General features: G+C 45.6%; 1 protein-coding gene across 3 annotated transcripts in view; it reads left to right on the forward strand.

Moving 5' to 3' along the window:
• Positions 1-23,390, forward strand: part of ZHX2 (zinc fingers and homeoboxes 2) — a 75,114-nt gene extending 51,724 nt beyond the window's left edge. For all 3 annotated transcript variants that reach the window (XM_061995979.1, XM_061995980.1, XM_061995981.1), the window contains exons 3-4: positions 14,241-16,932; positions 22,130-23,390. In XM_061995979.1, the coding sequence (XP_061851963.1) occupies positions 14,430-16,928 (2,499 nt within the window). In that variant the 5' untranslated portion in view covers positions 14,241-14,429 and the 3' untranslated portion in view covers positions 16,929-16,932; positions 22,130-23,390. The remainder of the gene's footprint in view (positions 1-14,240; positions 16,933-22,129) is intronic.
• Positions 23,391-24,057: the final 667 nt, after the last annotated feature.

A 24,057-nucleotide genomic window follows, 5' to 3' on the forward strand; every position in this document is an offset into this window, starting at 1 on the left:
TAGTCTGCCAAGTTTTTGCCCTCTTGAGGGCAAGAGTGTACCTGGAAATTGAAGAGCGTTAGATTCAGGTGGTTTTGTAGTATCCAGGTGGCAAAAGTCCTGCAAAGAGACTGAAGGCAGATCTCCAGCAGTGCCCAGGACCCATCTTTGCTGCAAGTCTGGTTAGTTTTCAGGAATTAAATTCTCAAAGTGGTGACTGCTCCTCTATTTCCTTTGTTCTGCAGTACTTGACACAGGAGGAAGATTCTCATGTTGGGGAGGGGTTGACAGTGTTTGGGTTTGTGGGTTGTAGTCATCAGGGAGTGTTTCTAACCCAGCTCTATGTGACAAGGGGGAAGGATTGCATTGTGTGTCCAAGTTCTGGCACGAACAAAGGTCCTTTGTGGCCGTGCCAAATTCTCCCAACAGCAGGACTGTTAGTGTGCACAGAGGGCAGCAGCTCTGCCCTGTGACAAATCACAGCAGCAGCAGTGGGTTCTGCAGGAAGGAAGAGGAAGCTCTTTTGGTCCCGTGATCCCCAGGGGCAAAATGCATTTGTTTTTTGGCCTAATTAGGTGCCTTTAAGGTCCCTTAATAAACTGTATGCACCCACCTGAAATGTCAGCATACTGTGTGGCAAGACAAGCCTTTTTTCCCCCTAAGCAAGCACAATTTTGAAAGGCTGTCTAACTGTGTTTCTCTTTAAAAAATAACAAAATGATCTGTGATTCTTCTTAAGGAAGATAAATATTTGATTGGAAACGGATTTGTTGGACAACAGAAGAAATTAGAACAGTGTTAACTTCGTGAATAACTTCATCTCTAAACAACTATTAATTTGAAGCTTCAGATGGTGTAGAAATCTGGAACATCAGTGACGCTTCAGTTGGCTTCTAGTTTCCAATGACATACAATAGTTAGTGATTTTTGGTCTTGTATTAAATGCCTTAAATGCCCAGTAAGCTGAGAAAAGTGGTTTGTGACCTGCAGTGAAGGAAAAGCGTGCAGATGTTTCAAAGGATCTCTCTGGACTTGCCATTTGTTGCCTCTTTGCCTCTTCTTATGAATGTGTGGTAGGTCCTCTGTCACACAGTTTACAGGATTATACTAAAGCAAAGTGTTTTGTATGGGTATGAGCTCTGGGTGCTTACTTAAGAGAAGAGAGATAATTAAATCTGCTTTGAAAACAAAGTGCTGAGATCAAATTTGAAGCCAATGAGGGTAAAATTATGTACAGAGGTGATCTAAGTGGGAATTGGAGGAGATGAAGTACAGTAGGTGTAATAAAACAGCCTCAGTAGATTAGGATGATGGAAAACAGAGCAGCTAAGCATCTTTTAGAGGGTCACTTCTTGAGTATTTGATCTCAGAGCTGAACGAAGAACTGATGAGGAGATAATGTGATGCATGCTAGGCAAGCTCAGTTTATATTACCAACAGAAGGAAAAAATAACCCCCTTTACTGAAAGGGATGTGAGTGAACTCTAGCAGGGCAGAGCCTCCAGTGCCAGAGAGAGAGAAGAGGACAAGTATGTTGATGGTGCCCACAGACTTTGGAAAAAATGGAGTTGTCATGAGAAAATCTTCCTCACATGGGAACCCTCCCTAAAAGCTTTTTCCATAATTTAGGAAAAAAAAGAAAAGGAGTTATGGAGCTTGTGGTGTTCGAGCAGAGGAAGACCGGGAAGATTTGATGCAACTTTCCTAGTGATGCTTTTTGCTGCAGAGAAAGATAACTTCTAGCTTGTATAGCTTCTCTATTGTGTACATGCACCTGGCTTGATGAGTGATTTCTGAGGGAAGGCAGATAGTTCAGACCTTTGATCTTCAGACTCTTACTTCCTCCCATGAGCCTGCTGGTGAGAGCTGTGTTGGTTTTGTGTCTTTGGTGCTTGTTTGCTAGGACCTAATCTAAGAGTACCGGCTCCCTTTGTAGGGACTGTTAAATATTTTTGACTCAGGAGCCAGGAGTATAATCCACATTTGACTGGAGGATAGAGGAGTAGCCTGTAGCATGGAAAACCTGGATGTGCTTTCCAGCCCTGCCAAAGACCTTGGGTAAGACATGATTTTTTCACTGTCACTATCCCCATCCCTTTTGGTGGCAGCAAGCTGTAAATTGACTTGGCCATTTAATGAAGTCTTGGACACACTGTTCGTGTCTTTAATTGCCCATTTGAGCAGCGGGGATAATAGTAGTACCTTAATTCACAGACCTGCAGTAAGGATAGGTGTCTTAACAGCTGTAAAGCCTCCAAATAGTGGGCCACTGGGATCCTCTGATAACCACAGGTCATTAACTATCTAAGGCAGACTCTTACATGAGGGGAATGGATCAAGGAAAGATACCTGTTCTACACAGTTGGTGGAAGTCATGCTATTGCTTTTAGAGACAAAAAGCTTCTGAATGTGGAACAGTATCTTTCATGGTCTGATACGAGGCCACTTTTCAAACAGTCTTTCCTTTAAGCAAGTAGAGCACAACAAAATTGAATGTAAAATGCAACAAGATGAGAGTGAATGTTGTTTACACCAAGATGCTTGCACAGCCCCTCAGCAGAACTAAATCTACTCATCATCAGGGCCAGAGGTAGCCAAGGAGGTCCCACCAATGGAAAGAACCCACATAGTCAAGTACTCTTCTGAGCACTTCATTCCTCTTAACCCACAGTAGATGCCTTTCTTGCATGCTGGGACAGTAGAGATGTGGCCTGCTGACCTTTTACACCTTCTCTGTCTTGGTTGGGAGAGCAGGCACCAGCTTTGGTTGGGAAGAAACTGTGTTGCGTAAGGAAGGAGATGTATCCCCCCAGCAATACAGTAGTTCATGTGTGTCACAGTCTCCTGCACGGAGATCCAGGTTGGGAAACATACATGCATCATCTCCTTATACTTTAAGGTTGTTCATCTGAGCAGCTGACGAACAGGAGACCCCTATCTGGCTGTGGGCACAGGCTGCATGGGTGTCTGCAGGACTCTGCCAAGCTGACAGCAGTGTATGCATAGGGGTCTGTTTGCACCCACAGACAGAAGCTTGGCATTTTGACGTGACACACCTGAGATTTGCCTCCTCAGTTCATCAGGGTATTGAACTGTGTGAGTCAGGCCAATGGCTGACTGTTCATGGGCTTAAAATTGGAGCTGCCCTGAAGTGCGTCAGACATCAGATTTGCTTGGTATCCTCTGGCTGAGTTTGGAGGACACTAGGTGTTCAGATCCTGTGAAAATCCCTCTGGCAGTTTCCAGAAGTGGTTTGGTTTTGAAGGAGATGTGTTAAAATTCCTGTTTCTGGAAATGTCAAGGTGAATGTTTCCGTTGCATTACTGTGCAGCTTTTCAGTGTGGTGGGCTCTGAGATGCTGCTGTGTACCCCACACCCAGCTTTTGGGCTTCCTTTGGTAGCTCCTGACACTGTAGCTCAAGAGTTTCCATTCAGGAAGTGAATATTTTTAGTTGTTACAATTATAAGCCAGACCTAATATTTTCAAAGGGGAAATTATTGTGTACTGAAGCTTTTCCTGGTGGTGCAAAGGTTCACACTGTGTAAGCAGTGTCAATCTGGATGATGTGTAGTAATAGCTGTTGAGTTCACCAGAGTGTAGATGAGTGGAGAAGAAACTTGGGGCAGGAGACAAGAGCAGCAGTGTTTGGAGGGCACAATTAAAACGTTACTCTAGTCTGCTTGTGGTGCTTTATCCTCTCATCTGTACTCCTTATCAGGGAACATGATGATACACAGAGAAGCCCTTGGGAGGGGGAAAGGAAAGAGGTACAGTGACTCATCAGCTTTATAAATCACAAACCATCTGCATTTTTCTAACACACTGTGAATGAGTCAAAGGGGGAGGTGTGCAGCTACAGAGACACACAGGTTACTAATGTTTTGTGTTAGTTCTTGAGCTCCTTCTTCTTTTGGAAGCTCTGTAGAGTCCTTCAGTGCTGCTATTGTGTTGAACAGCCTTTGCATCAGCCTCATCCCATATCTTGGACAAATAAAGTTAGCCAGGCATCCTGTAAGTCTGCATGTATAGCCTCTCAGACATGACACCCTGGTGACTTAAAAATTCATCTAGGTTCAAATCTAAACCCTTCTAAGAAGCTATCACCAATTGGTGTCAGCCCTTGCTCCTTCCCCTCGCCATACCCTCTGGGCACTTGTCTGTCTCTTTCCTGCTGTGTTGTGTGCCGGGTGTTGTCTGAGCCAAGAGATGCAAGGCTTTAGGGGATGCTTCTTGAGAAGTGTAAGGTTTTTGTTGAGATATTTAGAGCTTATTTCTACCCTGCAGCCATGCAAGAGGGACTCCCAGAATGTGCATGTGATTTTTATTTCCCCCTTTGTAGTTCACCTGCCAAAGCATTTGTGAGTGCCTTGATAATTTTACTTGAAAAAAATTGGCACTCAGCTGACCAAAGGGAGGGTGCTGTGGTTCCCAGAGCAGAAAAGTTTGCCAAGGGAGACAAGTGATGTGAGGAGTATTAAAGCAGATAAACTTCTGTACTGTTGCACAGTACAGTTTTGTAAGCATATGGAGTTAAAAATTCAAATGCCTTGATTCTGTCATAGCCCATCTCTTTCTGCTTCAGAGGCATTTAACTGATGGTGTCCCTATGATAATAATAAATCTGAAGAGAGAGAATATGTAATAATATATACAATACATAGTTATATAGGAAATGTATACAGCTGTATCCTGTCTAGGTGGCACTGCCATGGAATGATGGATGATGTTGCTGTTAAAATGCTTGAATGTAGCAGGTGGGAAATGACTACTAAAAATTACTTAGGCAAAGAATACTTTTTTAAACACCCTTATCCTTCCCCAGGCAAAAAAAAAAAAAAGGCACTCTTTAAAAGCATACCTGAAAAGAAATGAAGCTGAACATCTAAACAGAAGAAACTACTTTTTTTTCCCCTACATAAGCTCAAAGATTAATACATGCAGATTTCACCACGTAGCTGAAATAGTGTCTACAGATAATTTTTGTTTTATGTCTGTGAGCTTCTTGTCCTCCCACCACATGGTGCCAGCTAAAAACTCAATATGAGGAATTACTGAAATCCTGTGACTTTAATCCAGTCCGATGATGAGGATTCAGTGAGCTGCACAGACAAGTAATTAAACTAATTAGAATGAATGTTTTTATAGTGTTTCTATTTCTCTCTTAAGAAATCTGTTGCTCTTTATTTCTCTCTTATGAACGTGCAAGTACCCACCTTAGGAGTAAACACACCACCGATGAAAGGAGGTAATTTTTGCCAAGGAACGTGGCTAATATTTGGAGCTTGCTGCCCCTGGAAGCCACTGATGGAGGGCGTTGGACAGGGTTCAGCCCTACTGCGGGTGCTGGGAGCACCAGGCTGTATCTTGCACGGGTGGTTCATACATCTCTTGCTTGGAAGAGGTCAGTTCATAATTTTCTTTCCCAAAGGAGAGAGTGAGGTCCCAGGAGTTCACTCGCTAATGCTTTTTGGGTCTTGAGTAGCACTGGGATTTTGGGTCCCTTTCTGTCCATGAACATCTGCAACTCCGGTGGAGGGCACCACTAAGCCACGTATTCAGCATGACACTGAAGCAGGTGCTTCTGGCAGAAACCCACACCGCAAGGAAAAAAGCTTTTCCCAGAGCATGCCAACTTCAGAAACCAGTGGGAGCTGCAGCCCTCCTGTGCCAATTGCAGTTGCCCATATGCCCCATGTCATGGGCAAGCTGTGGGTTGCCAGCCATTGGGGGTTTTTTTTGAAGGAAAAAGCAGTGGCCAGGAAGCAAGGAAACCTGGATTTGTCCCCACCTTGGCACTCTGGTGCTTTCCCTCCTGCCTGTTGCGTGCCTCGCTTGTTCCAATGTGTGCCCTCCTGGAGTGAGACCACCTCCTGCCTGCCCTGATATTATGATGGCTTTTTCTTGGGTGGGACAAGTGACCATTGATACAGCATAAAGATTGTTTCAAGGTGTGAACTGGTCTGTAAGGTGCTGACTTTTATCCTGACTAAATTATTCTCTCATTTTTCCAGAAGGCAAGAAATATTAAATCGGGCCAAATCAATTTTTTAGCAACTGAACTTAAGCCTGCATTTAAAAAGGGAGGGAAAAAACAACCAACATACAAGCCAGCAATTGCAGATGAGTACTTATAATAGAAAACTGACAGCACACAATGTTCAGCTTCCCCTTTTCTGGGAAGGGGTTGGCCTCCTGCGTTCGTATAACATGCAGCACAGCAAACCCACCATTTTTCCCATGTCTTTGGTTTTGCAGCAGCATGAATGAGAACATTTTAGCTCAAAAGAATAGATTGTGAGCGGTGTACTCTGAAATATGCCTGTGGCATGGTACTGCCTGACACAACCTGTTCTGGTAAAGCCTACAGAGGTGGTTTGTTGTTGGAGTTTCTTTTCCAGAATAAGTTTCTTTATCTCTAGGTAGTGGTCATGTCACAGCTGAGCTGTTAACACAGAGGCAGCTTTCACGTGGACTGACTCAGGCACACAATTCTCCGGGGTTTTCTACAACTGCTGGTGCCTTTTGAAACCTTGTTTCATCCTGCCCTCAGCCCCTCTCCACCAAAAAACCCTCATTTTTGTTTTATGTGTGGATCAAGACCCACCTGGACACATTCCTACGTGACCTGATCTAGGTGGCCCTGCTTCTACAGGGGAGTTGGACCAGATGATCTCTAAAGGTCCCTTCCAACCCCTACCATTCTATGATTCTATTATTTTTTGGAGCCTCTGGGTGACCATGCAGCAGGGGTGCAAGGCAGAGGCAGGGTGTGCTTTGCCTTTGTCTCTGCCTCCATTCACAGATGTGTTGACATCCCATTTCACAGGACACATTGCTGGGGAAGTTAGGAGTCCTGGAGGCAGTTTGGTTTGCTGATGGCCTTTGAAAGGTGCAAGCTTTTGGTCCTTAAAAGAAAGTAAGTTATGAAACACTACTTCTCTTTAGACAAAAGTTCATAGTGTCAGCGCTGTGCTACAACCATCTACGTGGGGTTGTTTTTTCAAATTAGAAATGTCTACACTGACATGTGTGAATTGAAAATGTGTGGCACTTTCAAATTTATTTTTTCACATCTGCAAAACTTACTGCTGTAACAATCTGTATAGCTCCCCATTAATCGTGTTGTATTCCACTTCCAAAGAACTGCAGGAGTGTCAGAGCTCTAGGCTGCCTTGACTTAAATGGTGTTTTAAAAGCTCTGTTCTAGTTTGTGAAACCTGCCTCTTTCTGTGATTTTCTTTTGTAAGTCATCACAGTCCTGATCCATCACATGGGAATTATTTGCCATGGTTTAATTCTGCTTATTCTCCTGCATATAATTAAGAGATGTTTTTAAGTATTTTATCACAGCAGAGAGCAATGGCTTTTTTTTTTTTGCTGTGCTAGCTGATATGCTTTTTGATATTACTGTAGCAGCTGCATGCTAAAAACAGTTGTAAGAAAGGAAAAACATCACCCTAGGCATCACCTTTTTGCACTGTGAAATGTGTGTCTTGCCTCTCATTCTTGGGTTTGTAGGAGAATAATATTACTGCAGCATTAATGAATGTGAGTTCAGTGTCTCTGACATGGAGCAGGATGATAGCTCTGCTCTGTGCTGCACGTGCTTGTGTTGCAGCAGCCTTCATGGATGAAGAGTAGATGGTTGAGGGGGAGGGGTTATGATGCTGTCAAGTAATATCAATTAATTTCTGCTCTCCTCTAAACTCTACGGACATGACTTCGGGGCAGCCAATGCAGGTTGGAGTCAAGTGTTAAACACAGAGGTGCTCACAGGGACATGTGCTTTTGAGTCCTGCGGGAACTCAGGACCTACAAGCTTGGAAGGCTATGAGAGGGAGAGGACCACCCTTGAAGCTAACCAGCAATGGACAGACCCACTGGGGTCCATCAGTGTGCCAAATTCTTCAGCTCAGGGAAAATAGTGGTGCAGGTGGTGTCTCTGCTTTAAAAGCAACCTGAGGTGTTTGCAGGGTGGTGAGCAGCAGGGCCTGGCTGGCATCTGAGGGCACCTCGTGGCATCTGTACCAAGATCTGCTGAGATCCACTTACTATGTGATGAAGTGGGATAGTATCCTGAAAAAATCCCTGAGGACTGAAAGACTAGTGAGTCTTTCACTCCTGCTGCATCCCCAGACTTGCTGTAAGGAGGAGCTTATATTCCTTTGATGTTAAATGGCATGTTCAGGCATGGGGGATGGTGGGTTTCTTAGGGGGGAGGCAAGTTAAATTATATGGGCATAATTTTGTTACTTATCCTGTGTAGCAGAAAGGATGCTATTTGTGGAGACTGTGCTCCTAAGCACTGAAGTCATAAAATGCTTCCACTCTCCTTAAACATCAACTGGCCTTTGCAGATGAAACCCCTTGTATTTCTGCACTTGCAGGTATCATAGAATCATAGAATGGTAGGGGTTGGAAGGGACCTTTAGAGATCATCTAGTCCAGCCCCCTGCAGAAGCAGGGTCACCTAGATCAGGGCACACGGGAACGTGTCCAAGCAGGTTTTTTTAAATGTCCAAGGAAGGAGACTCCACACCCTCCCTGGGCAGCCTGTGCCAGGGCTCCCTCACCTCAACAGTAAAACAGTTTTTTCTTATGTTTAAATGGAACTGTTGGTTTTCCAGCTTCATCCCATTACCCCTTGTCCTGTTGCTAGATACAATAGAAAAAAGGGATGCCCCAACCTCCTGACACTCATGACATCCTCGTGGTGGTGGTATTTCTGCCTTTCATTTTTGGATGAGGCCAGGTGCTGGGAACTCAGCTGGCACAGGGCACAGCAAACAATGCAGTGAGATGGAAAACAAGAAAGGTTTTACTGGCAAATCACACAAGTGTCACTGAAGTGTTTTTCTTTCTGATTTTGTTTGTTAAAAAAAAAACAAAACAAGGCATATCTGTGAAAAGCAAAGATTGATTTGTACTGAGTGGGGAGTTCAGCCACTTTCAGCCTCTCTTCCAGCCCTCAGCAGCATGAAGTGGTGATACTGCTGGTACACTTTTCCCTTTCTGCCAAAGTTAATGTTTTCCCTGCTTTTTAATTTTATGTCAAATTTGGTTGTCTTTGGACAGCCTTTTTGAGATCACTCATGTTTTGGGGTATGAGAGAACACAGACATCATCTCACCCTGTCTCTCCACTGCCCTACCACTGCCCCAGCTGCGGCCTGCAGGGTTTTGGCCGATGCTGTGTGTGACCAGACTGTGGCCCAGCTGCCATGGAAAATTCCCACTCTGCCACCACCTCAGAAGAGCCCATGTGAGAACAGCACTGTAAAAAAAGGAGTTCAACCTAGACCCAGTTATTTGTGCTTCCTTCAGGAGGGTGGGGGTGGGCAGGGAGTTTGGCGTGTATAAAACCAGCTGTGTGTGCAAGGGAGAGAGTGAAAAGACTTCAGTGCTCAGCAAGAGGAAGGGTTTTTTAAAGATTCATTCCTTCTCTTTGCTTGAACTGTACAGTTATCTTTTACTGCTGAAAGATGGCATTGCTACACAGGAAAATATTTCCCGGTGCCAGCCAGGCCTATAAAGCATGGTTTATTTTTCCTGTGTGGTTCCCCACAGTTTCCCCAGCCTGAGGCCAGGTGACCAGGTAGGAAATCTGGCATTTCCTCAGTTGTGCACAGAGTCACCAAATTAGTTCTCACGTCAGATGATTCAGAGCGATTTTAACAGGGCTTTGAAATATCAGAGGACTGTAACTGGGTTATTTAATTAAATAAATTAAACCAATTTCAGAAATTAAACAAAACCAGACTAAGTTGTGACACACTTTTGGGGAGATAGGTTGAAAAGAACACATTGCTTCTGACCTATACGCTCCCATCCCGGATGGCTTTGTACATGAAATGCTCTTGTTCTTGCACGTGGGCTCTCTGTGGTTTGCTTTGGACCTTCTTCATGACAGCAGCTGTCTGCTCAGAGCTGAGCACTTTTGCTTTTCACCTGGTTGCCTTTTGCTGCATTTTGCATTTGTTAACTTACCAAGGAAATCCTTTTTTAAAGATGGTTTTGTTTTTTTCAACCCTCTGTGGTACAGCAAGACAAGCAGATGTGGCAGGTGAGCTGGAGGGTTGAGGGCTGCCTTCACACCCTGTGTCCAGGGAGACTGACTGCAGCACCCGTGCACTGTGGCATCCCACGATGGCAGCGGCCCAAATCCAGGGTCTGATCCATAATGAAACACAAAGCTGGCCTGGCTCACTCTTTAGGGGTAGAGATTGACTGGTGCAGGCCCCTTCATCAAGCAACACGTGAATTTGTCCCTTGAAAGGATGCATTAGCTGTGGACAAGGGTCAGGTGATGAAGTGTACCTTGCATTCCCATCAAAGTGTGCTGGTTGCTAAGCCTGGGCCGTTGCTGAGGGATATCTTCTCTTCCCTCCACAACTTTTGGTATTCATTAGCCATCTGCAGCTGAAACCCAGAGGTTTGTGGGATCAGATTTGTGTTTTTCCCTGTCCCCTGAGTTCCACACAGGAGCAGCTTGTGAGAGCTGTCTCACTCCTTAATCAGAGGAGCTGTAGCAGCTCTGTCATGAGCAACAATGGGTGTTTAAAGCTGTGTACTGGGGCTTTGATGTTCTGGTAGGCAGTTTGTGTTTGAAAGCTGTGAGGTGCTCATCGTGCTCTCTCCAACGTCCTCAGATGAGATGTGGCAGTCCCTGCAAACATAGGTGTTGCAGCTCCTGGAGATGTGCTGTGAGGTGTTTGTCCTCCTTAGTAACTCTGGTCCCTGTAAACTCTCCTCACTCATGCAGATGCTGGGACTCATTTCTTCCCCCTCTTCCAGGATGCAGGTTGAAGGGACAAAGATGGTCTCTGGTTGGTTGGAAGCCCCCTAACCTGCACATCTTGGGCTGAAGCTCTTTAGGTTTTGTTCCTGGTTAGGTTCCTGCCCTCCAAAAATAAGCATTTGACTTGGGATTGATTTCTAACAGTGGTTGATTCTGATGTGGCAGAAAAACTGCTTGAAGCGTAGAGTTAGTAAACCAACATGCAGAAAGCCACTCTGTGGAAGAGATGGAAGAGAAGCAACAATCCATACAATTTTCTAGTAAAACTGTAGCAGGCAGAATTTTTCTTCTATCCAGCCATTTATATATGTTTTGGAGGGACCTTGGCCCTTCCTCCATATTAGAGTGTCCTTTCTTGGGGCTGATCCTTGTGTCCTCGTGAGAGATGGGAGCTCAGCGCAGCAACTCAATGCAGCAGAGTTTATTGAGCTTCCAAAGACTGGGGAATTCAAAACATTTAGTCTGACTTTTAAGAAACCTTTAACTGATTCAGAGTTGTAACCTAGATGCTTCTCATTCTCTGCTCACTCTTTGCCATCTCATTCCTTTTGTTCTCTTGCTCTTTCTTCCTTTGGGCGGGGGGGGAGTAGTCAGTGAAATATAAATAAGCCTTGCTCTGTCTTTGATGTCTTTTTGAATTTTCTTCCTTTTGCTGACACTGCCATGTGAATTTTGCAGAGGGTCGTACATCAGAGAAGGAGCAGCCCATTAGGTGCAGCTATGTGGCCTAGGAGGGGGGAGTGAGCTGCTGGGGACCATCCCAGGAGCTGTAGCTCCATCCTCATCTCCACCGCTCTATCCCAGGGCACTGCCTTGCACCTCCCTTCCTTCATCTGTGAAAGTCAATGTCACAAGTGTGATGGGATCTGCAGGGTAAAGTGAGGTGACCTTATCACCTTCACCCTGTTTCCAGCATCAGCCAGGCTTACAGAGCCCATTCTGCCCCTCCTCTCACCTTTTGGCCTGTTTCAAATTGGGTACAAGGGAAGAAGCTTCAAAGGTAATTAATCTTCTGCAAGCGTTGTTGAAAATGAGTGGCCATGAAGGTGAGGGTTTGGACAGTTGCTGGTGTGGTTGTCTCTGGTTTCTGATCCTGCCTGCTGTGGGATACAGCAAGACACAGATCACAGCCAAAATACTCTGTGGGAGGATGGTTGTGAGGGAGAGTAGAAGGGAATTTTGAAGGCATATGTGGAAATAATAGAGAATCTTCAGTGTAGTACGGTTTAAAGGTCAGGCAGCGCACATTTGTAGAAAACCAGACATTGTTTCTTCCACTGTTTATCTGCTTGCTTATTATTTAAAGGGAGAAGGAGAAAAGGAAACAGAAGAGATGTTAGCTCAGAGGGCTCATGCTTTGTGGAATGAGAATGGCAGTGTTGGTGATCCCAGGTTAGAGGGAGATGGCGCTCTGTCATCCTGACTGAGGCAAAGCCGTAAGCCCACAGGCAGCCTCAGTCCTGTTTCAGGGAGCTGAACAAAGATGCTTCTTTTCCCAGGGAAGCACTTGGAGCCTAAATGCACCCTTGAAAGCCAAGCAGATGCTCCAGTGCCTCACTGGAGGGCAGTGAGTGTGCAGGAGCATCCCTGGGAGGTGTAGCACAGTGGTGGCTTCATGCATGGAGAATTGCTTCAAGCTGGGTTTTGAGTACATGGAGCTGCCATCTGTGTACTTCTCCCCAGCTGGAGCTGTTTCCTCTGGTACTATACCATTTTGAGTTTCTCTATATACAGGGATGCTATGATCTGGGAAGTGCAGAGTAGCAGAAATAAGCTCTAGAGATGTGCAAAGTATTAATCAGCTGCAAACAGAATTGAGAAGTCAGTGGCTGCTTTTACTATTTCTGGCTCTTATGCCAGTGCACAAGCGAGAGGAAGGGGTTCAGGGACAGCACTGAGGTGGTTATTAACTGTCTGCTGATGTTGGATGTGTCCAAATGTAAATGTAGTGGGATTTTATCTTGTTTGATCTTCAGGTCTGCTGGATGCAAGTCATCATTTACAGGTTTCACAATGAGAAAACCTGCATTTGGTTAGACGTGAGATCATAAAATCACAGAATTATTTGAGTTGGAAGAGACCTTTACAGATCTTCTAGTCTCTCCTACCATGGACTGGCACATCGTTGATTAGTTCTGTAGTTTAAGTTCTCCATTTAATATACTTCTACAAAAATTAATGCAGGTCTTACCCACTCTGCAAGTCACTTTCCATCCTCCTGCAGTTGGTGAACCCCAGTTCCTCCCCCACCCCATCCCAAGGACTCCTTGATTGTAAAAGTTGAGTTTTCTGTCAGGACTGGAAATGCTATGAATCCAGACCCCATCTGATCAGAAAGAGTGGAGTCAGAGTCAAGGATGGATTTTCAATTAATGAAACTGTTTTAACAACTAAATTCCCCTCCTTCCCTCCTCCAACAGTAAATCCCAAAACAGCTGGTGTAGATCTTCTTTGTGGTTGACTGATATTTGACCTCAGATCCTTATAAAAATATGTTTTACAGCATTCTTGAGTTTGGGAACTTCCAAAACAGCTTCAACATATGAATCATATTTTAAAATGGGTTTTTTTTAAATACTTCTATAGGAAGTGAAGTGCTTGATAAGAATATTGGCAGGGTCACAGGTAGGGCCCCTGTTTAAAAGGTATCTAAGGGCTTCTGTAACCTTTGCTAGCTACTTCTGTCAATATTCAGTGAAAAGTGGCATTTTAAGGAAACTTTTGTTCCTTGGAGGTCTTCAAGACCCTCCTGGACACGTTCCTATGCGACCTGATCTAGGTGAACCTGCTTCTGCAGGGCGGTTGGACCAGGTGATCTCTAAAAGTCCCTTCCAACCCCTACCATTCTATGATTCTATGAAAAGTCTTGATAGGCCTCCATAGATCTGCAGTTTCTTTGAACTGACCTCTGATCAAGCCACAGACTTTTGAAAGTGATGATTTGCATTAACTCTTCTTCCTGCCTTTACCTTTACAACCAAGTCAGGTTCTATAGCTTTATTTAGAAATCACCCATCATTAGTAACCACAATCATTTACTAGACATTTTTACAAGGTAAGTGACAGTGGGAAGTAATTAAGTTTAATATAAATTGCACTCAGTTTCAAATCTGCAGGCTTCAAAATAATAATTAATAGAAAATGCAGCTTCTATAAAAAGGTGCAGTATTTATAGCAATGTCTCCTTTCTTTTCCAGCTAAACACATTGAGTCTGGTGGAGACTGAAATCCCTTGTCTATCTTACTTGTTTCAAAGCCATTTTCTTCCTGTATCACACTTCATTGCAAGTTACTCACTGCATGTATTCTCTGAGGGAGGGGTTTTGACTCTTTAAGTTGACGGAAGGGGGAGAAAGAGTGTTCAGCATTGTCTAAAATGGCCTTGTAAATGCATATACTGTAGCTTTCTGCTAAATCTGTGGTTTATAGGTCAATGCCTGAAGATGTGTGCTTTGTTTCACAGATGTCATGCAGCTGACAGGTCTACTGGTGAAGCTGATGGTCACAGACGGGGTGGAAATTCTTCATTAAATGAAACAGAGCGAAATAATCAAGGAAGGTTGGAGCTGTTTGCGAGATCTATTGAGTTGGTTGCTCACCCTGTCAAAAAAAAGCCACCATTTGGGACACCAGCCCACTGCCAGCAGTTGCCATGGCTAGCAAAAGAAAGTCAACGACTCCCTGTATGGTGCGAACTTCTGAAGTCATGGAGCAGGAAGGCGCTGAGAGCGTAGAGGCCCCTAAAGAGAAGAGGGCTGGCACACCACAGCAGGACTCTAAAAAGAATTGGCCTTCAGACAGCTCAGTCAAAGACTGCGAAGTGGTTGAGGCAAAACCCTCAGCTGAAAATTCATCTAAGAAACCCCAGGGTGGTTATGAGTGCAAGTACTGCCCTTACTCAACACAAAACTTAAATGAATTTACAGAGCACGTTGACACTCAGCATCCAAATGTCATTCTCAACCCCCTGTATGTCTGTGCCGAGTGCAACTTCACAACCAAAAAATACGATTCTCTGTCTGACCACAACACGAAATACCACCCAGGAGAGACTAACTTCAAACTGAAATTAATCAAACGCAATAATCAGACTGTTTTGGAGCAGTCCATTGAGACCGCTGCTAACGATGTCGCTGTCGCAAGCGGCGGGCTGGAAAATGCCGAGTGTGACGATTCGCTTCATGGGGGAATTAGTGCAAGCAAAACACCAATGATGAAACTGGGAAAGCCCAAAGGGGAAACCAAAAAGGGTCCCAAAAAGCCAGAAGAAGGAGTTCCAGAAAACCATGTGGATAGCGCACTCCCCCGCATCATAACCGAAGCCACCGAAGCTATTGCTTGTATAAATGGAGACCTTCTCCACGACGTGTTAGCCCACGTCATGCCCTCTGTACAGCTGCCACCAAATATTAACCTTGTCCCCAAGGTCCCGGTCCCTCTGAACAGTACCAAATACAACTCTGCACTGGACACTAATGCAACCATGATCAACTCCTTTAACAAATTTCCTTACCCCACACAAGCAGAGTTGTCCTGGTTGACAGCAGCATCAAAACATCCAGAAGAACAAATCCGAATCTGGTTTGCCACGCAGCGCTTGAAGCACGGGATAAGTTGGTCTCCTGAAGAAGTCGAGGAGGCAAGAAAGAAGATGTTCAACGGTACTATCCAGGCAGTTCCCCAAACCATCACCGTCCTGCCAGCTCCTTTGACAACTACAAAAATGCCCCAGCCCATCATCCAGACAGCTTTGCCTTGTCAGATACTGGGCCAGACCGGTCTGGTTTTAACTCCAGTGTCAAATGGTTCGACTGTTTCCTGCTCACCAATTACGCTCGCTGTTGCCCCAAACCAGGGGCAAAAGAGGACGATACAGACCCTATCGAGTGCCCCAGAGGCCAAGCGTCCTCACGTGGTTCAGGTCCCCGAGCTTCCCACCAAGCTGAGTGCTGTGCCACTGGCGCCAGTGGCCAGCGAGCGCAAGAAGACGAAGGAGCAGATAGCAGAGCTGAAGGCCAGCTTCATGGCCAGCCAGTTTCCCGACGACACGGAGGTCTACCGGCTGATAGAGGCCACGGGTCTCTCCAGGAGCGAGATCAAGAAGTGGTTCAGTGACCACAGGTACAGGAGTCAGAGGGGCATTGTGCACATCCCTGGTGACACTTTAGGCAAAGAACAACTAGCACCTTCAGCTGGTCGCCACGGCCATTCTTTTCACCCATACACAGATTTTGGTCCCCAGAGGTTCAAAGAGAAAACCCAAGAGCAGCTTAGGGCCCTTGAGGAGAGTTTCCTAAGGTGCTCTTTTCCCACCCAAGGAGAACTGGACAGGCTTCGAGTGGAGACTAAGCTGAGTAGGAGGGAGATAGATTCGTGGTTCTCTGAGCGGAGAAAGATAAGGGACAGCATGGAGCAAGCTGTCTTGGACTCGATGGGATCATACAGAAAAATGAAAGAACAAGGAACTCCCAACGGTGCAATAAGCCAGGCAGAACTGCTGAGTAGCTCTCAGCTCCCTGGTGCTTTATCTGGGTCCTCCACCACATTTAAGAAAACCCAAGAGCAGATTCACTTACTGAAAAGCACATTTGCAAGGACCCAGTGGCCATCACCTCAGGAGTATGACCAGTTAGCATCTCAGACCGGGCTCACAAGAACTGAAATAGTTCGCTGGTTCAAGGAAAACCGGTCTTCCCTAAGAACAGGATCACTGAAATGGATTGACCAGTACCAGCAGCAGCATGTTGTTGATGCTAATGAGCAAAGCCAGAAAAAGGGATCAAAACACATCGAGAGTCCAAAGAATGGTAATGAGGTGTCTCGACAGCATTACCAGGAGCACAAAAAACTGAATGAAGAGAATGGGGGGAAACCAGTGGTGAGAGCAAAAAGAGACTGCGAACCACTGAAAGACTCTTTGTTGGGGAATCAAGTGGAGGGTCCAGACAGGTTGGAGTGCAACAGCCACGAGGGCCGTGGCAATGAGGAGAACGAGGAGCCAGCCGAGGTCAACTGGGTGGAGGTGACGGTGGGCGAGGATGACGCTGCATCGGACTGTACAGACAGCTGGAGCCAAACGGCACCCGAGGGCCAGGCAGAGCTGGCTGACATTGACTCTGAAAGTATAGCTGGAGACAATTCCCACGTATAGACAGGTAATGCTGATGGTGCCCTGTTTCTCTGAGCCTGCCTCTGTCTGGGTGTGCTTCCAGCATCTTGTAGCCTGTCTTCACTGTAAATCCCTGGAGCCTGTCCCTGTGGGATCCTTGTGCCTGCTGGATGCCCGAACAAAGGCGAGACCCATCGTGTTTGCAAATTAAACCAACTTTGTGTCAGGGGAGGGGTTAGTGCCATTTGCCTTGTGTGTTGTCTCCTTGTGGGTCAAGTCCTGGGTAAGAGATTTTTATTCTTTTCTCTCTTTTTTGGCAATAAGTGATTAAACCTTAAACTTTCTGCCTTTAAACACCCTGTGTAACCTCTGCAGTGTGTGATGTAAAAATAGCAGCTGAGCCATGCAAAGAAACAGTAAATTAAACTAGTTGCAAATATCCTTTTTGCTAACAGATCGTTGATATCCTGTGAAGAGAGGCTGTGCCTGTGTTACCCCTGGTCGTTCCCTTTCAGCATCCTGCCTCCCTCAGAATAAAGGGTCACTGGGGGGAGGGCCTAGCACAGAGATACTTCTTTATGCAACAGCAGGCAGAAAAAAAGATGTTGTAGGGACTGAAGTGGTTCATGCAAATGTGCTCTCTTCCTCTTGCAGGTGAGAACTGTCTCCAGTCTGGCTTTGTTCTGCTTGCTAGCTCTAGAGGCTTAGGAAATGCCCCAGACTAAGCTGTGTGGGTGTTTTAGCAGCTCTTCTTCACAGGATCGATCTTGAATTTAAAAGCGAGCTGCAGGGCCTTTCTTTAGGGGGGGTTTATACGATCTTCCACAATGTGAAAGGACGTGTTACTTGGAGACCTGAAGCCTGTTTCTGATCACAGTTGCACAGGTATAAATCTGGAGCAAGCACCGTCAGCATTTCTTGACTTGTGTGTTGAATTGAGTTCACTGGAGCCTGTAATGTTTCATGCTCTGTGTAACTAAGTCTATCTCTCAAACTGGAGACTCCTTAAGCTGAAACATCCCAAAGGTGGCTCAGTGCTCTGCATTAGCAACCACAATGATGAGAACACCAACTTTAGAAAGAGTAGTTCTGGTCTAGTAAGTATGATATACTTAAGCATTTCTTACAAAAGTTAAAAAATGATGAAAAAAAAAAAACAAAGCAAAAAAGCCAGGGCTGAGAGAAATCCCTGCACTTCCCTTGCACTGAAGACTTTACTATTGCAGATGGTGGGACTCAACCTGAACTGCTCTCTGTAGCAGAGGTGCAGTTGGCTTTAGCCAGCCTAGAGCCTCCCTGCTTTCCCCTTGTGCAGTACTTGTCCAGAAGTCTCCTGAGAGATTTTCTCTGAGTTGAAGAGAGAAGCCCTGCAGTGGTTTTATTTTGAACTATCAATTGTGTTGGCTAATTTTGATAAATGTTATCGCAGCATCTGTATCACAAAGTATCTTAAAGCTCCAGACTGCAATGCCAGACACTGTCCTGGGTTAGGCTTGCAGAAGTTGGTCATGAGGGATGTGAGGAGCCTGTTGTGTTACTGGTGTGGCAAAGATAGAGATTAAAAGAGGAGGGACATGGGAACATCATCCAGAGGTTCTCTGGGGTGCCAGTGTTATGCAGCCATGTAAGAAAGGAGAGCCAGCATATGATCTGCCTTTTTAAATGAAACACATGATGCATTGTGGGATTATTATTTCTTTTCCAGGGTTGTTATTGCAGATCACTTCCCCCTTCCAGTTATAAATGTTCATACTGAGGAAAGGGAGCAGTCCAGGGGCTAGGAGAGGGAATGGGGAGGAGGACAGGAGAGGGAGGCAACCACTATTTCTTACAAACCTTTTGTACCGTGAAACCAAGCTCTGCAGCAGCCCTCTTGTTGCAGCATAGCTTGGTGCCTGCCGCTTTGTTCTTGCCAGCAGTGTGGGGTATGTTGGAGTGAACCTGCTGCCTTTGTGCCTGGCACAGGTGCTGACCATAAAGCTGGAGTGTTATCAGAGGGGAATTTCAATAAGAACTTTGACTGTAGTTAAACTTTTGCTGAGTCATCCTTTTGTTGAGGAGCTTTCCAGTGGGCTGGCTACTGAGAAGAGAGACACTGGAGCAGGGCTTTCACTGCAAAGACCATGCAGTAAGGTCAGAGGGCCATTTTGTCCTCTGCTCCATGCCTGTTTCTCAGTATACTGGCCTGGGGACTTGATAAAAGCCTGAAGTCTTTTTCACTTCCCTTTATTTTCTGTTTAAGTCTCAGCTCAAAACCACAAGTGCCTGCTCTCAGGTGCCCTCGTGAAGACATCATCACAGGTGTTATGACATAAATTCTGGAAGCTGATGGGACCCGTAGGAAAATCCCAGCTACTGGTTCCTGCTTCCTCCAGGATAAGCTTTCACTCTTACCTTTTGTGAAGCCTATCTTAATTTTTAACTAAAACTTTGTGTTCAATTAACAAGGCTTCGTCTTAGGTGACATCCAGGGTATGACTCAAAAGCAAAGACTGCCTAAGACCTAACAGAGAGGTTGTTTCTTCCTGCTGTCATGTAAAAGTCTGACTTTTTCCTAACATCATACTCCTCGGTGCCGATCTTGGCTGCATGCAAGAGGTGAACTGAAAAGCTGACAAGGGACTTCTCTCAGCTCTCATAGAGCCATAGTAATGTGAAACTTTCACTGCTGAACTCTGTGTCAGGAATCATGATATTGCTGTTATCTCAGTTTGATGCATGTAATTTAAAGTGAACCATTTTTGGTGATCCATCTCCATACTCCTCTTGTTGGCTGAATGTGTGCAGCCACACACATTCAAGCTGTCTTAGTCACTCTCTTCTCCAGTGTGTAGCTTTAGGATTTTCTGAAACTGTTAGGGAGTATTTGTGTTACAGCCTGGCCAGACTGTATGCCCTAGAAAATTGAAGTTTTCAAAGCTGATTCCTGTTTGGCAGATTCTGCTGCTGCAGCTAGTGGGAGTTTCACAGGTGCCTGGCCTTGGCAAGAACAGAGAGGTCGCTCCAGGCTCTGAAATACCATCCGTGCACTAAAGAAAGACTCTTTTTACCAAGTCTGAAGCTCTTGGTAAAGCTGGTTTTCTTCCACAGAGTAGTCAGGGATGGGAGGCTGGGAGGCCTGTCTCTGTCAGATACCAGGGCCTTCCAGCTGTTGAGCGGTTGCTGTAGAGTGCACTAAAGCCATCACTGAAAATGCTCCCGAGGCTGCATACCAAAGCCTCACATCCCTCTTATAATGAGGCTCAACTACTCTGTCAAGAGAGTTCCTTAGCTCCCTTCCCATCAGCAGAGATGTCCCTGCTACGCAACAGCACAGGTCAGAGGTAGGTCTGTTGTTTTCCCCATATGCACCAGCCTGACACATAGAAACTGGTCTTAAATTAAATACAGCAAATTGCAGTTCAGACACGAGAACGGGGTTGGAGCGTGCCAGAGTGGTTGGCAGTCACCCCTGGTTTTCCTCACAGCCTTATCTCCCTATGGGGTTTTCCCAAGATCACTATTTCCTCAGCCCACAGCTTGGGTTTTTTTTCTCAGCAGCAAAGGGTTTTTTCCCCACTGAGCTCACAGTGGGAGCAAGATGTAGGTGGACATGTCAGAGGTGCATGCCTTGGCTCTCGATGGCTGTGACCACTGCTCTGTGGAGGTGTGCCAAAGACAAACTGTATCTGAGAGCTGCATGCCAGGAGACAAAAAAAGAGCCCAAAGGAAGTCACTGCTTGCTTGTGCTGTGTGCTTCATCCTGAGTGTTAGAGTGGTCTGGGTCCTCCTCATGTCTCCAGCCCCTTCAGCACTGCTGTGGAAGCTGAGGTCACTCAGTTTCTGGTGGCCCAGTGCATTCCTCAGTATCTGAAACTGGTAAAAGTGAACAGCATGGGAGGTTCCCTCCCTTTCTGTCCAAGTTCTCTGTTGATTTCGGGTTTTGCCCATAAAGCTAGCTGCAGTGTCTGTTAGTGGTGTTCATAGAATCATAGAATGGTAGGGGTTGGAAGGGACCTTTAGAGATGATCTAGTCCAACCCCCCTGTAGAAGCAGGTTCACCTAGATCAGGTCACATAGGAATATGTCCAGGTGGGTCTTGAAGACCTCCAAGGAAGGAGCCTCCACAGCCCCTCTGGGCAGCCTGTGCCAGGGCTCCATCACCCTCACAGTGAAATAGTTTTTTCTTATGTTTAAGTGGAACTTTTTTGTGTTCCAGTTTCATCCCATTACCCCTTGTCCTGTTGCTAGCTACTATAGAAAAAGGGATGTCCCAACCTCCTGTTGCTGGGCTCCAAGGTGCCATCCTGCAGTCAATGTGGGACTGACTGTTGGGTTTTGCAGAACTTGGGATACAGAGGAGTTGCCATTTTCTCTGAAACAGGTGAGGTGTGTCAGAGACCCAAGCTGTGTAACGCAATGAGGAGCTTCAGAGGGGGATGTGAAGCCCAGTGCAGCAATTAAAATTTTCGAGTGAGTTAGGAGGAACAAGGGGCTGTTGGAGTTTTGGGATCCTTGGTTTAAGAGTGATAGAGAACTTAGAGAGGGAGTCCAGTGGATGGCTACCAAGATCCTCTTAGGAGGAAAGGCTGCAAGACCTGGGGCTGTTCAGCCAGGAGAAGACTGAGAGGGACCTTATCAATGCTTATAAATACCTAAAGGGTGAGTGTCGAGAGCCAGTCTCTTTTCTTTAGTGTCCAGTGACAGGGCAAGGGGTAATGGGCACAAGCTGGAACACAGGAAGTTCCATTTAAACATGAGGAGAAACTTCTTTCCTGTCAGGGTGAGGGAGCCCTGGCAGAGGCTGCCGAGAGAGGGTGTGGAGTCTCCTCTGGCACCTGCAATTCTTTCCATTGTCTTGAACTTTGTATCATTATTTTCTAAAATCATGCCAAAAAAATGTATTTAGTGGGAGGTTTTACGAGAGAAGAAAGCCCTGAAGTCTTCTTGCCTTTAGCACCATCCATCCTGTGGTCGCAAAGTAGCTGCCCCCAACCCATGTGCCCATCATGAGGAATCAGCAGCATCAAGGATGGGCTGTATGTCCCTGTTAGAAACCTGTAGGGGGTTATTAGCTGGGTGTTACACATAGCAAAACTCCAGCCCCCTCCCCCAGCGTGGGATAGGGATTGGCTTCAGGGCACAGTTTAACGCAGAGCTACCGTGTGTGCAGGGATGGCAGCTGGATGCCTCGTTATTCAGCAGTTCAAGAAGTTGTTCCCAGTGCCTTCAAAAATAACACCCTGCTCTTACAATTTTTGCAGGGGTACACCTCAGCTGCGCTGTCCTGACATTGAAGGGGAAATGCTGTCTGGAAATAGAAGAAAACTCTATTTTCCTGCTGGGGGTGAGCAGGCATGTTGCGGCTCCAAGTCTCAAACCGCGCTTGCAGAGGCACAGTGAGAAATACTCTTATGGAGCATCATCGTGGGATCATCTGTAGTGCCAAAGTCCTGCTACTGCATTACAAAAGAAAAGAAAGAAAGAGAAAAGGGTCCTTGTACATAGATTTCTCCTTAGCTTCTCTCCCACCCACTTTCCTGCCCAGCCTCTTGCCCTACTGGAACAGATTTGTACAACACGGACATTTTGTTAACTTTTTAATAGGCGCGAGTTGCTCTTGCATATAATGCCATTGCAAAACTGGGAGGTGGTTTGGGGGAGGGAAGTGTCTTTTGAGGGGGAGATGGAGGAGACTGGTTTTTTTATTTTCTGAAATGTTCTAAGACAGATTTGCAATTCTTTGGAGTCTTGTTGCTGCAGATCAACATCTGAGCCCAGATCCCCACCCCGGTTTACATTTCAGCCAACTTAAACGCGTTAGAGGGTTGGGGAGAATCATTCTGGAATGGTTGAGGTTTGATTGTTTTCTTGTCATTTGGACTTCTTTGTTTTGTTTTATGGCCACCTGCTTCTGGTTGAAGTATTTAAATCTCTGCTTTTCCATGCTCCTACAAAGCTCCTGTACTCCATTTTTCACAAGCTGACCCGGCTGTGGGTCTCTGAAGATTTGGCTAGAATGCCTTTTTTGTTTTGGGTTTTTTTTTAGCACTTTTTGTTTAAACACGCAGTACAACCCTCAGATGGGTTGGAGTGAGGAAATTAAGATGCTTCATAATCCAAACTTGTTTGTGTTTCTTCGGCTGGTACAACGATGGACACTGTAACCAACAGTCTGCCCTCCAGCTTTAGAGTTGTAGCGCACAACAGAAATCTCTGATTAACCCTTTGCCACTAAATTTTTAGATCAATCCTAGGTTCCTGAGTTTACTCTTTTTTTTTCCTTCAAATACTGCTATTTTGGATTTGTGTGGGGGTGTTGGTCTGTGCACGTGTGAGGAGGCAGAGCGGGAGCATGTGTGCGGAGGCGAGCGGGTGCCAGGGTTGTCCAGTGCATTCTCTGACGAGCTGAGTTCAGAGCACTCACCCACCTTTCAGTACGCTGCACAAATACAATGCTGGAGAGTTTGAATCAATCCAACTTTTCTAACTTGTTGCTCATTTGTTGTAACTCAATAAAACAAAGGCTAAACATTTTGGTAACCTTTTTCTCATCTCTTTTTTTCTTTCAATGTTCTTTAGTTCAAAACCCAGCTTTCCTTGGAGTACAAGAAGTCCATGTCTGTAGAGCTACCTTGAGAGCTTTGACTGGTTGTGCAGTTACCAGCTTGGCAGACACTAACCAGATTAAAGTGAATTCAGTGAACTAGCACTGTTGATTTTCTCAGTGTTAAATGCTTCTTCTCACATGGGGGAGGTGGAGAGCAGCAGGGGGAGACGGGGATTTGGGAGCATCTATTTTGGTTGTAATCACAGTGTGGTGTTTATAAATCCTTAAAAGGTATGTATTGAGAGGTTGAGGCCAGTCTTTTTACTGTAGTGTCCAGTGCCAGGACAAGAGGTAGTGGACACAAGCTGGTACACAGGAAGTTCCACTTGAACATGAGGAAAAGCTGCTTTGGTGTGACGGTGAGAGAGCCCTGCCACAGGCTGCCAAGGGAGGTTGTTCTCTGGAGATATTCAAACCCACTTGGACAGGTTCCTGTGTGACCTGGTCAAGTTGAACCTACTTTAGCAAAGGATTGGACTAGATGATCTTCATAGGTCCCTTCCAACCCCTAGCACTGTGATTCTGTGAATGAACAAAAGGATGAGTCCCAGTGACTCACTCACACAGGGTTACTTTTATTAA

This window comes from Colius striatus, chromosome 4 (assembly GCF_028858725.1).
Source record: "Colius striatus isolate bColStr4 chromosome 4, bColStr4.1.hap1, whole genome shotgun sequence".
NCBI lineage: Eukaryota > Metazoa > Chordata > Aves > Coliiformes > Coliidae > Colius > Colius striatus.